This window comes from Zootoca vivipara, chromosome 2, assembly GCF_963506605.1.
Source record: "Zootoca vivipara chromosome 2, rZooViv1.1, whole genome shotgun sequence".
NCBI classification, from domain to species: domain Eukaryota; kingdom Metazoa; phylum Chordata; class Lepidosauria; order Squamata; family Lacertidae; genus Zootoca; species Zootoca vivipara.
Genome location: NC_083277.1, coordinates 55,966,601 through 55,980,024, shown reverse-complemented (window position 1 = coordinate 55,980,024; position 13,424 = coordinate 55,966,601). Strand labels below are relative to the sequence as shown.

The following is a 13,424-nucleotide window of genomic DNA, read 5'->3' as shown; positions in this document are numbered from 1 at the left end:
CTCCCCTTTCAAAGGTTCCCGCCAAGAGCCGGCTCGGGACGCGTCGCAGTGACGTCGGCGAACGCGCGACGGTCCTCCTTACTGGGCGCCGCGAAAGCGAGTCAGGCGTCGCTCCCGGAAGGGTGAAGCGGGGAGGGAGACCGAGCTGCTGCTGCTGCCGGAGAGGTAAGGAGCCGGTGGGCGCGCGGCGGGGGTCGCGGCACAGGCAGGTGCGCCTGAGGGTGGGCCGCGCGGCTTCTGCTTTCCTCTTCCCGGGGAGGGGTGGCCGCGGCTCTGGCCGCTGAGGGGGTAGTGTAAAATCTCCCCACCTGTGGTGAATTTGTTGTTGTTTTTTAAAGAGGTGCCGGGGCTTGAGCCCCGTGGCCTGGAAGCCCTGCGACTTAATTCCAGGTGCGTGGAATCCGGCTGTGATCCCTTCTCCGAAAGGGCAAGGCCGTGTATGTGCGCATGTATTTACATTTGCTAGTTGCCGTTGACCTAGTCCTAATAGGTGAAGAATTTTTTTAAGGACTCTGCAGTTTTGTAGCGGGCTTGTCTCTACATATTTCGTCGGTCCCGGGATTGCGCTCTGTCATTAGAAACTGGCCGCGGAGCTCTCCTTCACACGGAGTGCTGCCTGCTTTTAATGGCATTTCGGTTTGCTTCCTGCCTTGTCTCTTAGGCCTCTGCCTGTACCAGATACTCGAGTGGCAAATTATTCAGCCTCTCTGTGCTTCCCTAAAGGCAAATGGGGATTAATGCTCAGAGCTTCCATTGCTGCCCAGTGTCTTGCTGTGGCTGCCTTGTAACTTAGGAAGAATTCCCCACCTGCGTACAACTCCTGGGTGTAAGGAATGACTACTGTGGTAGAATTAGAAAAGCCACTGTGCTCTGGGGAACTTAGGCAATCTTCAAAATAAATAAAACTTGGCTAGCAACACACTAACTGGCTCAGTGTTTTGGGAAAGTTGAAGGTAAGTGGAAATTTCTAATTGACTTCTTGTGCTTTGTTCCCCTAGATACTGAAGGTTGAAGTGCATGACCAGAACTGAATTTAAACAATGAGTGAGCCAGAGCTGTTGTTGGACTCTAATATTCGATTATGGGTGGTGCTTCCAATTGTCTTCATAACCTTCTTTGTGGGGATGATACGCCACTATGTATCCATCCTTCTCCAAAGTGACAAAAAACTCACCCAGGAGCAAGTATCTGACAGGTAAAAGATGCTTGCTACTAAAAACTGGGCATTGTCACACTAATAATTGACAACTATAGAGCTTGATGACAGTACTTTATGGTAGCACATAGGCTTACTGAACTGCAATTGGTGGGTTATATCTTGATGTGCATGTATTTGGGAATACTAAACCTGGCTTTGTGCCTGGAAGTCCAGATAGCAGGTAGGTTTGGGGTGTTTTCGGAAAATGAGGCCTGGTCTTTGTATATTAGCAAAGAAGAATGCACAAGATAGATTAGAAAAAGTGGAGCCTAGCTCCTGGATCCTGTCAGCTGGACTGATTAAAATCCCCAGGATTATCATATTTAATCTTAAAAATGGTAAAAATTCAAAACAAACTGTTTTTTTGTAGTTACAGGTAGGTAGCCGTGTTGGTCTGGATCGAAGTAAAATAAAAAAAATTCCTTCAGTAGCACCTTAAAGACCAACTAAGTTTTTATTTTGGTATGAGCTTTCGTGTGCATGCACACTTCTTCAGATACAGTGAAATGGAAGTTTCCAGGCACTTATGTAGAGAAGGGGTGGGGAGGGGTGGGGATGGGGAGGGGGGATCACTCAGAAGGGTGGTGGAAATGGGTGATTGACTGACTGATACCGTGTTTCCCCTTTTTTAAGACGTAGTCATTATATAAGCCATAGCAGGATTTCTAAGCAATTGCGCGATACAAGCCATACCCCGAAAATAAGACATACTGATAGACCCTTCACCCACTAGCAATAACCCCCCTCCTGCCAGCCAACTCCCCCCTTAAAAATCTCTCCCCATTTTGCTGTCGCTCCACAGACACGTATTTCCTTTAAAAGCTTGTAAAAATGCACCGAACAGCCGTAGCTGCTGGCTGCCGAAGCCTTGTGATTTCTCTTCCCCGTTTCTGAGAGCATTTTTTTAAATAAAAAGATCCAAAAATAATTTTTTTAGCCAAGCTGTGTAAGCTCTACTTGGTGAAGGGGAGAAAAGTGGGGTGGGGAGGAGATGAAGGCACGAGGAAGAAAAGAGGGGCGATTGAAGAATGCAAAGGCTGTTTTCCCTTTTAGGGAGAGACCTCCGTGCGCGCGTCTGTCTCTCTCCCCCCCCCCTGCGTCTCTCTCTCTCTCTCTCTCTCTCTCTCTCTCTCTCTCTCTCTCTCACACACACACACACACACACACACACAGCCCACCTCTCGCTTCCCCCCACCTTTCCCTAAATTCCCTTCCATTCAATGCACGTTGATTTCCTCTTAACGGGAATCTCCCGTGTCTGATTGTTGTCTCATTGCTTTTACCGGGCATAAAGCAGCCTTTTAAAAATCCTGCTGCAGTTTTCTTTCTACCTTATGCTGCTTGGTTGTCTGTGGAGCTGCCCCTTTAAGGATTTGTAAGTAGTCTGGATCGCAGTCCTTGCCTTGGGGACTTTTATTTATTTATTAAGGACTTTTTCCTTCGCTGTTTGCGAGCTGCTAAAAGGAGCTGCTAAACGCTGCTTTACACAAAAGTTAAACTGCCGGTCCTAACAACACGTGCTTCCTCACCTCGCTGGCTCAATTGCTTCTCAATTGCTACCATTTACCAAGTCAGCAATCTTAATTGCTGCTTAGCTGGCTTCTTTGTTCTCAGCAGGTAGCTTCTTTGCTATCAGTGATAGCACTGCAAAGTGCTATGTTGTTGGAACTTCAGACAGTCTTGCAGTCTTGGGCAGCTGGCTGGTAGAGATCCTTACTTGCTTTAGGTATAGGCTACTGCTAGGACTGTATCACACAGATAGATTCCATTATACTGGTTTAGATTTAAGAAGCTCCAGTGTAGCAGATTGCTATTAAGTGAGTCCCCACCTTGGAGGAGAGAGAGAGCAGCCCTTCGCGAACATCCCAGGGCCGGGGAGAGAGGGCTGCACCAGGGACGCACACACCTCCCTTCCCTCAGACTCGTAATAAAAATACCGGTACCAGTAAGACATCCCACCAAAAATAAGCCACCCTGTGGTTTTTTGAGAAAAAAAAGTAATAAGACGGTGTCTTAAAAAGGGGGAAACACGGTAGCTGTTGATGACCGCAAACGACTGCAAATGGTTTTGCATGAAAAAGCAAGGGTTGAGATGGCTGAAGATCGCTTATCATGTATAATGAGATAAAAATCCGATATCTCTGTTTTTTTGTAATACAGTACTCAGATTCCTAAATTTCATTTTGAATGTTTTTTGCTTTTTAGATTTTTATTTCTCTCTTTAGTCTTTATGTGGACTTTCCCCAGCTTTTCTTCTATAAATATGTATATCTTTCTTCAGATTGTTTCTAGTCACATAGATGATAGCAAGGGACTAGTGGTGATGGTGGAAGGGGATAAGAAAACAGTTATTAAAAATAGCAAGGCTAATCTGATTGAAAATATCTGTGCTTTTCCAGTAGATTTTGTCATGTTCTATGACTGTTCACTTCTTTATGGTTTTACAATACTGAGATAATATAGGGAAATGTATGTACATTATAATGTTTCTCCACAGCAAATGCATGGATTGAGTATTTGTACTTTTCTACCCTGATTTCTGGGTGTGTGTGTTTTTAAAAAGAAAAAAAAGGTTTCCCCCACAATGGCTGTCTGGTCAATAACTGCTTGTACACTTCAGATATTTATGAGTAGCCCTGTGTTTTCTTCATGGAGCATTTTTTTGTTTCAAAAAAGAAGTATATGAAGCAGCCCTCTCTGGCAAGGAATGAAACTGTTGCTCTTATTGGATTACTATATGGTATTGATTTGGTTCCCAAATCAGTTCTTGCTGTTCTTGAAATCTTACTCAACACGTTTTTAAACTATGAAAGATGATAGATTTTTTATATGAAATAACTGTGTGAATATTGATAAATTGTTGGGAGGCTCTCGCTTGTATTTTGCATCAGTGTCACATGCAGTGTTTGTGCAGGAATATTTTCCTCCTTATTCTCTTCTTCTATTTCATATGTATGATAATGACTTTCTTTCTTTCAGTCAAGTTCTGATTCGAAGCAGAGTTCTCAGAGAAAATGGAAAGTACATTCCAAAGCAGGTACATTTACAGTTGTGCCAGAATTTAAAAACTACAGGAAGGGGAAACCTTAATTGTTCCAAGATTTGGAATGTAGTCTTCATAAGGATCTAAAATGCCCATTGTAAGCACATTTGTGAAGTAGACCCAGTCATTTCTATTGCTATTAATATGCAGCAGTGTACATCTAAGACAGTGGTGTATTCCATCATTCTAATTTGCTGTCATGTTGCAAAATTGGATCTATTACTCTTTTAAAACATAGTTACTAAGATCAGCATGCTTAGACCAGATTAAACTAATGTTAATTGCACAGTTAAAATGTTAATGGTTAGAATGAATCTGGGACAGACACAAGCTAGCAGACTTCAAAGCTTGCATAGTTCCCTGATAATCCAACCTCAGCCTTTTCTAAATGTGTCTTTTGGAGACCTGCTTTGTTTCTACCTCACATACTTTCTGTTTTAAGTTTTTTTAATGCATGGCACTAAAAAAAAGTGTGAACACCATATGGCTTTCAGTACATTTTTGTCTTTGCATCTTATCAACATTATGGGTATACTAGACAGAGGAAATTATTTGTATTGCCACTGATCTTTTGGAAAATATGTAACATGATTATCTGTAAAAATGTTTGGCTACATCTCTATATCACAAGTGCCTAAACTATGTCACAGGCGAAGATACTTGAAAAAATTAAAGGAGGCTATGCATTGCCACAGTTTCCATTGAAACCTGGAAATATTTGGAAAAGCAGCGTAGGTTGTTTGCCTAAGTATCTGTCATTCTTATTGCCAGCTCTTCTACAGAGAAATAACCTGTGCTTAATTTTAAAGCCTTGCATCCATTTCTTTCATCATTAGAACTTGTTTTTCTTTTTTCAGTCCTTTCTGACACGGAAGTATTACTTCAATAATCCAGATGATGGGTTCTTTAAGAAAACTAAAAGGAAGGTAGTACCACCTTCCCCAATGACAGGTAAGCAAGAAGGCTTCCTAAGAGTTTGTTATATTCTAAAACATGAGCAATAGAGTAGTAATCATTGTTTGATACTCCCATTGTTCTAGGCACATTTTGTGACAGGGAATTTCATTAGCGTGAGCAGTTTGTGAACTCTGGGCGCAGTACTGCGTCTAATATTTCAGATTAAAACTGCAGAATGGAAGAAAAGGGGGACATTTTTCTGCCTCCCCACTTCCAGCTACTCTCTGAAGAGACCCTCTTAAGAGTATTAGGGGGTTGGGCAGGGGAAGGCCTAGACCAGGCATCGGCAACCTCCGCCCCATGGAGGCTGTTTATCCGACCCACGGGCCGCCCGTGAACCAACCAAGCCGCCCACTCAGCAAGTCCCCCGCACGCTGTGGTAAACCAGTGCAGTGTTGCGTGGGGACTCGCTGAGCGGCGCTGGAAACCGTATCTACGCAGCCGCAGAAGCAATTTCTGGCACTGCGGACATTTTGGAAATGGGCAGCCAGCACCAGAAGGACATATGCAGAAGTGATTTCTAGTGCTGCGCTGCCTATTTCCAAAATGTCTGCAGTGCCAGAAATCGCTTCTGAGCAGCCGCGGACATGCGCAGAAGCCATTTCCAGCGTTCCGGAGTATGGGAAGCACGGCACCGCAAATCGCTTCTGCGCCTGTCCGGCCCACGGACAATAGTCCGTGGGAATCCTCCAGCCCATGGGCAGAAAATGTTGCCGATGCCTGGACTACACCATGTGAAAAATGAACATAATATTTTAACTGCAGTTCATTCATTTTCAGCTTTGTATTATTTGTATTATTGATATAAAAAAGCGTGCCTAGACATAATCTAGGTTTAAGGTGCCGTTTAGCTCCTAGCTTTCATATCACAGTTTCTAACACTGGTAGTAATAGGAACATCTGATTTGCTTTTGTGCTTGGCAGCAGCCACTATTTCTAAAATCTACCTGGTTTCCTCATAAAATAGCCCAGATTTACTTAAAGTCAAATTAAATAGCAAATTAAAGACTAAAGACTAAACCAGGGTGATCTCTTCAATCTTGCTAAGGAGTTTTCCTTTGTTTTTAAAGTAGTATATCCAAACTTCAGAAATCCATGGGTGTGTAGACTGTCTATTGGGTGGTCACTTTAACTGCATTTGCTTTGCAGATCCTACTATGCTGACAGATATGATGAAAGGGAATGTAACAAATGTACTTCCTATGATTCTTATCGGAGGCTGGATCAACATGACCTTTTCTGGTTTTGTCACAAGTAAGTGTCAGTTTAGGAATCTAAACTTGTGTGGTCTTAGGGGCCTTCTAAAATCCCCTGATGCTTCTAAAATCCCAAATTTAATCAGCCTTTTCATTAGCTGAGTGTTTGTGTTCCCTGTCACTGGTTTTAAGCTTGTGAGAGAAATTTCCCTTTAGTTATATTCCCCTGCAAAGAACTGTGTTTTATGGTGCTTTGTAATAATCATAATTGTTTCTGACCATATTTTTATTTTTTACAGCAAAAGTCCCATTTCCTTTGACACTTCGTTTTAAACCAATGCTACAGCAGGGTATTGAGTTGCTTACTTTGGATGCATCCTGGTAAGAATCTTTCACTGTGCTTCAAACAATGTCTGTCTAAAACTGTGAAAGTTACAGCAGTGTTGGGAATTGGGCATTTGTGCATTTGTTTAAATGACCCTCAATTTCTTTGGTTTGTTAGGGTTAGCTCTGCTTCTTGGTATTTTCTGAATGTGTTTGGACTTCGAAGCATTTATACCCTCATTCTTGGTCAAGATAATGGTAAGAAACTGCTATTTATGTGAGAGTGATTCTTGATTTATTAAATGTGTCAAACTATGCTTAAATGTTTCTTAGGAATTTTGACCTAGTTACTAATATTAGTAAATTGTAAGAAATTTCAGCAATAATAAATAGACAAAAATCTCGTCTTCAGCTTATTAAGGCTGAAGAAAGTTAAGCATACCTGACTGAGACTTCATACCTTTTTCGGCCTAACTTGTACAATACGAGGGAGATATTTTGCTGTCTACTTCAGCACAGCACTATAATGCTCACATTCTTAATTTCCCCCAGCTTTGATGGTCTTGCTACTGTTATGTAGAGTCAAACGAGTCACTCTTTCATATTTACAGCTGCCGATCAGTCCAGAGTAATGCAGGAGCAGATGACGGGGGCGGCAATGGCCATGCCTGCAGATACTAATAAAGCATTCAAGGTATGAGGCTTTTGTTCCAATTGCTGAAATGAGCCGCTCAAGGTTCATGTAGCCTTGCTTCTATTCCTTGAATGTACAGAAAAAATACTTCAAAGGATTAAAACCTGCAAAACATGATGGTCTTAAATATCTGTTTATGGAATGTATGCTAAATAATTTTCTAGCTTATAGGAGTGTGATTGGAAACCCCTATTCTGTCTGAAGAAGTGTGTATCTGAAGAAGTGTGCATGCACACGAAAGCTCATACCAATAACAAACTTAGTTGGTCTCTAAGGTGCTACTAGAAGGAACCCCATTCTGTTGTAATCTTTTCATGCCGCTTTACGGTAGATAAAACTTCCATTCATCAGGAAGCGCTAGATGAGAAGATCAGTAATGGTGGAGAAGCTTAGCCAAAAGGAGTGCCCATTATTACCAGTGCATAGACAGGGGGTGTGGGTGGGGTCCTTGGTGTTCAGGGGGTAGAAAGTTTGAAAACCTATGCATTAAAATATAATGTATTCTAGTTGATGACCTGTATGGAGAAGATACTTAACATTGTATAGAGTGGAAATATGCTGAACAAAAACTTTTTTTACAGTCCTAGTTGCAAGAAATAAGAGACAGATGTTTCAAACCCCATAAGTAGCTTCATGCATTCCGAGCTGTTCTTCTGTGCAAGTTATGCAGTAAATAAAAGAATCTCCAGAAAACAGTCCACTTGTCAAATGCTAGGCACTAGCATCCATGGACACACGAACCAGAAATACCCAGTGATCTCCGTTTAGTATTGCAGGCAGTTGTTAGCTGTGAGGACCTGCCCCCTCCCCCAAACATACCTGCTTGTATGTTCAATAGCCTTGCTGCTTCCTTGTGCACATTATAACTTTTTGTTGCAAGTTCCTGCTATTTAATCACTCTGCACACATACAGTTCAGTCACAGACTTCAGTGTCCTTGTTCAAGATTCAGAGTCTAAAGCAGCATGAATAAATTAAGGCAGAATTGTTGAGCAAAGGCTGTTTCTAAGAGGGAAAGTAGGTGGTTGGTACACTTCTGTTGGCTGCATCAATGTTCTTTCTCTATCACTGCAGACAGAATGGGAGGCTCTAGAACTGACAGACCATCAGTGGGCCCTAGAGGATGTTGAAGAGGAGCTCATGGCTAAAGACCTCCGTTTTGAAGGCATGTTTAAGGAAGAGCTGCAGACGTCCATGTTCTGAGTTGCTTCATATGGTTGGCATCAAGTCAGTTTGTGTTTATTTATCTATAATGTACTCTTACTGGTGGCCAGAATAAAGATGGTCAGAACTTATGTGAGCTATATACCTGCAGGAGTCTTGCTTCTGAGGTCTCCTCTGATGCCTTTTGAGTCACATGGAGCTCTGATTTGGCAGCTGCTAATAGTCATGTCAGAAGGCAAACTACCGAACTTGTGATTGACCAAACTTACTGGAAGAAACATTTATAATTCAGGAAAACTTGAAATTGAGTGTGGGTCCCTGCAAATTTTAAATGCTACTCTAGAGACATACTAAGCCTAAGTCAGAATCCGTTAATGATTAAAATATTGGTATAGGATTTAACCCTTGGAAGCATCTCTCATTGCCAGGGCTCAGCCTTGCTGCATATGCAGCACAACTGCCAATACTCAAAGACTTGAATTTAGATGAGAGAAGTATCCAAAGATGATTCTCCTTACTGTTGCCATTCAATGGTCCACAGACTGAGGTACTCCTCTGTCCACTGGGAGGCTGGTTCTTTTGAGGAGAAAGGCGTGAATAGGGACTGGACTAGAAGCAACCTGTTGTCTCTAGAGCCACTCTTTCTCCTGCCCCCTAAGTGCATGGTCTGCTTGAGCAGTAAGTAAAAACACTGATTTTGGTATTGAAAAAGGACTATTGGTACACTTTGACTTTAGCTGGCACCAGCACTGAATCTATTTGTGATTAGACTTCTTTCATTATAAGAATTTGATTTAAATGTTTTAAGACATGATCTAGAACCAAGGAAAATCCCATTTTTATTAAGATACTGGTTTGTCTTTGGAAGACAAGCTGTGAGCTTTTGCTCTTATCGTCCATTAGGGAACAAGCACCTGAAGTCTCCCAATATGTATGGCCTAAGGTACTTGGTGAACTGTAGTTCAGTGTTCTTGGGGGCTTGTTTGTATAATCAGAAGACAATGCACATTCCTCAGATTCATAATACCAGAACTAGGTTGATTGGATAAAATGTTCTTTAATGACTGTGGGTCAGTTGGCATAGTGTGACAGTAGAGAAAAGGCTACTGATCCTATACTCAGTCTGAAGTTGGTCAGAATGTAAGTATTTGATTATCCTTTTGGAATAACACGTGGCCTTGGCTTATGTTTTTATGCCTGAGAAAAATGAAGGGAGCTGTTCACTGTATTTGTGTCTTTAAGAAACAAGATAATGTGTCAATGAAACTGAATTCTGGTTGAACTCTGGCCGCATACAGTAGCTAGTACTGTAAGGGAAAGTATTACCAGTACATCCCTCCTGGAGCAGCTGCATCTCCATGTCAGTGAGGCTCTGAAATACATCCTGTTGCCCATTTCTGTCTATGTACAACTCTCCCTTGCTGCAGCAGTATATTTATGTTTAGAGTAAGTTATAAAGTGTTCATTAGTGAAATTCAGAAGGCTTTCATTTTGTTCTCTGCTTCTAAGACACATCTCTCCATCCAGTTGTAGGCTTATGTGAAAACTGCTTTTAATATAAGATCCATCCTAAGCAGCGACCTAATTTGACTCCAGCATCAAGCATCAAGATTGCTTTACTAATAAGCATTGCCCCCCTGCAACTGAAATGGTTAAAGCTACCTATACACAATAACTTGAAAAGCAAAAGAAGATTTATCACAACTGTATGTTTGGGGTACTGGGAGATGGGTACAGCTGCTTGTTATCTCCATGTTTATAGCAAATAAACTCTTAGACTGCTCTTCAACCTCGATGGTGTACATATTGTCTCCCCCCCCCTTTGTGGCAGATTGTAAATCCGCTCTTGGGAATGTAAAGAGGTTTCTGTACTACAGCAGATGCTGAATGTTTTAAGGTGCATGAAGTAACTTTAAATGTTCACTTCGTAGTTACTTACTTCTAAAATCATGTTCACAATATCCCATCCTGTCTTTGCAAGCATTCTTTCTTGAATAGCTTTACAATATAAGGCAGCTAAAAGCTTGAACTTTAAGGCAGTTTTGCTATAATAGTTGGATTTGTACCATCCCATTGCTTGACAAATGTAGTGGGGTACCAAGACTATATAATCAGTTACCCCTTGTCACACACATTATGGATAAGTTGTTCCTCGAAAGACAGGAAGACAATATCGTAAGGGCAGTATCTTCTGATCCAGGCCTAGACAATGTTCAGTGTTCATTAGCCTCTGGGGAAAACACTATAACGCCACACTATTGTAAATCACTTTAATAGTGCAACAGAAAGGATTATTTGCCTAAGTTTCCATGGTTCAGAAGCATTAATTATCAAATTTTAAATAGCTCACACCTCACACCAGCCTTTCTACTGCAGCTGCTGCAAGGTGGAGCTGTTTGGTTTGTAATCCTCTTCCATATCCAGCAGTGTTTCAATAATTGCTTCATCCTCTAAGGTATGCTCCAGGACCTTTCTGAAACCGATCTGTGCACTCGGATCCAGGGCTGAGGCCTCATCTAGAGGAAACAGTTCACTTGAGAGCCTAGACATCTGCTGAAGTTCATTCTCAAAGTCAGTTTTCCTGTGCATCCTCTCTGATGGCCAAATAGCTGGGTTATCTTCAGTATAAAAACAAGAATACAACTTACCAGTCCTGCCCCTAAATATCTGCACAAGTTGATGAATAGCTGATACATAGAGGGATTTTCAGCATAAACACTCCTGCTAAGCTTCCATTGGCCAACATGTAAAGTAGGTAAAGTACTAGCCTTTTTTTTTCCTAAAGAAGAATCCACTGCTTATAGCATTCTAATAACAATTACTCAAATATCTCCCTCAAGTATCTTCATGTTTGTCAATAGGTGATGGCTTGAAAGCAAGTGTGTAGCAATGGATGTGAAGGATTCTAAATTATGAACACTAATTGGGCCACGGTGGTCTAAAGGAGGGATGATTCACCTATGAGCTCCATCCTGCCTGCCAAGACTTTTCTATGTGCCTCTCTTCTCTCTGTCTCTCCCCACCCCCAGGAATTTGGCAGGGATGATGGTTAATTCTTTTACCAATTCAATTCTTCCTGCATGTTGCGTACTTCTCTGAAAGCTTGTGCAAGTTCAGGATGCAAATGGTCTCCCACGCACCTGATAAATTACCTGGTGAGTGGGAAAGAAGCTGCATTCCCATTGTGATGGAAGGATCAGAGTACAGAGCCTCCCTCTCCATATTCACCAGATCAATCATTGGGTCCAAAAGGTTAGCCATCCTGGTCTGAAGTATTCCTCCCTAGCCATATGTAACTGTTTCCAAGTCAGAAAGTCTTATTTCAAGGATATGCATTCTTAAGCTTTTCTCCTGTTCAAGCCCTTGGCTTTCTGCTGAAATTATTTGCCATGGTACACCCTGTAATAATGCATTCACTCTAGCAGCTATTGGTTAAAAACTTCATTAAAAGAGTACTGACTACTTGTTCATGTAATGGAGAAATAACTAAAGGTACCTCACCAGGTTACACAAACAATTACAGACTCTGCAGGCATGCAACTCGCTCTTTACAGCGCCAGTTTTAAAAAGCCATGTCCGGTAAGCAGGGCAGACAACACTTACCACTCATATTGGCAAGATCTTTCAGGCTCTGTGGAGGGACATCAGTGGCACTTATACTTGCTTCTGACTTCACAGGCCTTTCATCAGTTTTGCTAAACACCACAGAAACACGTTATGGAAACTGGTCTTACATTGTTCAGTTACATTCTCTGAAGTGTATGATCTCTACCAAAATTTTACAGTAGTATATCTTAGCTTTCTGAATCATGGTTTAGAACTTTCCTGTATGTTGAGAAATAAATGTGCTGGCACCAGCAATTACAAAACAATTAGTAGAGGTGGTCTAAAACTGAACCATGAGGAGCACCCTAACACTGTGTTTTACCATTCCACAGAGTAAGGGGCAGTGGGATTTGAGCTTCTCTAAAAGGTGGCAAATTGTTAATTAATACTGTATATTTCTCATGTGACAACCTATTTTGAGCCAGCTCTTTGGACCAGTCTGAAGCCATATCAAGAGCCTTCCGAATGGAAGCTCAGTGCTATTCATCCTAAGACAAAAATTAAGCCTGTGACAAGCAGAGCATACCTTAGGTGTCCTTTCTTCCATCTCTCACTGTCTTCTGGGCTGATAAAAAACTGCCGGTCAGCCATGAAGATGGGAGGATGTAGCCATGTGTTTTCCTTGCTTGTCAAGGGTTCCCGTTTTGTACATGGAATGTTGGAAGCGGTAGTCACTGGAATTAGGTTTGGCCTGAAGAGGGGATTCTCCTTTTCAGGAATGGAAGAGACTGGTAAAGATGACTGGGGGCAATACACAGTTGAAAGAGCAAGTTCTCCCTTGTGACTAAAGAGATCTGCATTTAGGGGTGAAGAGGGCCGTGCTGTCTGCAAGTCAAAGTTCTGATCAGTGGTGGAATCTGGGGAGGGGGGGAAAGGAACAAAGAGGTCTTCCATTGCTCTGTCAATAGCTGCAGTTAGCTCCTTACGGCATCTGTTCAGCTTTTCTGACATCTCACCTGAAAGGAAGAAGTATCACGTTGTCCAGGAGTTTGGTTATATAAGAAAATATAAAGTTGGGCGGGTGTGCACAATTGAAATCAATTCTAAGTTGCCAATCCATTCAGTTACACTGCAGTCAACTAATCCTAGGATTTGTGTTTCTCAATATGCAGTACTGTGTCCTTGATGCAGATGGATTACTGAATGTTAATGCAACATTAAAAACAAAAAAGGATAAAAAATCAGATGCAAATTTTCAAATACTACACACACAGGCCATGATTTTTACATGAGTGCTGAAGTG

General features: G+C 41.8%; 2 protein-coding genes across 3 annotated transcripts; one reads left to right on the top strand and one right to left on the bottom strand.

The window, feature by feature from the left end:
• Positions 1-53: 53 nt before the first annotated feature.
• EMC3 (ER membrane protein complex subunit 3) lies at positions 54-10,364 on the top strand. Of its 2 annotated transcripts, XM_035105959.2 has the most exons (10): positions 54-165; positions 999-1,195; positions 4,178-4,235; positions 5,099-5,192; positions 6,348-6,452; positions 6,694-6,775; positions 6,897-6,976; positions 7,330-7,412; positions 8,486-8,638; positions 10,103-10,364. In XM_035105959.2, exons 2-9 carry the CDS (start codon positions 1,041-1,043, stop codon positions 8,612-8,614), a joined length of 786 nt encoding a protein of 261 aa, XP_034961850.1. In that variant the 5' UTR covers positions 54-165; positions 999-1,040; the 3' UTR covers positions 8,615-8,638; positions 10,103-10,364. The 2 variants fall into 2 exon arrangements, with proteins under 2 accessions (XP_034961850.1, XP_034961849.1); XM_035105958.2 differs by having other exon boundaries at positions 8,486-10,364.
• A 118-nt stretch (positions 10,365-10,482) lies between these two features.
• C2H3orf62 (chromosome 2 C3orf62 homolog) lies at positions 10,483-13,146 on the bottom strand. Its single transcript, XM_035105961.2, has 3 exons — positions 12,708-13,146; positions 12,179-12,270; positions 10,483-11,193 (listed from the first exon to the last, which is right to left on the bottom strand). The coding sequence occupies exons 1-3, from the start codon at positions 13,130-13,132 to the stop codon at positions 10,943-10,945; spliced, it is 768 nt and encodes a 255-aa protein (XP_034961852.2). The 5' UTR covers positions 13,133-13,146; the 3' UTR covers positions 10,483-10,942.
• Positions 13,147-13,424: the final 278 nt, after the last annotated feature.

Coding starts and splice junctions, on each gene's coding strand:
- EMC3 (XM_035105959.2), top strand. CDS start 1,041: ATGAGTGAGCCAGAGCTGTTGTTGGACTCTAATATTCGATTATGGGTG. Junction 4,236..5,098: donor GAAAGTACATTCCAAAGCAG/GTACATTTACAG, acceptor TTCTTTTTTCAG/TCCTTTCTGACACGGAAGTA. Junction 6,977..7,329: donor CATTCTTGGTCAAGATAATG/GTAAGAAACTGC, acceptor TCATATTTACAG/CTGCCGATCAGTCCAGAGTA.
- C2H3orf62 (XM_035105961.2), bottom strand. CDS start 13,132: ATGTCAGAAAAGCTGAACAGATGCCGTAAGGAGCTAACTGCAGCTATT. Junction 12,271..12,707: donor TGGAAGAAAGGACACCTAAG/GTATGCTCTGCT, acceptor TGTGGTGTTTAG/CAAAACTGATGAAAGGCCTG. Junction 11,194..12,178: donor AGATCTTGCCAATATGAGTG/GTAAGTGTTGTC, acceptor TTTATACTGAAG/ATAACCCAGCTATTTGGCCA.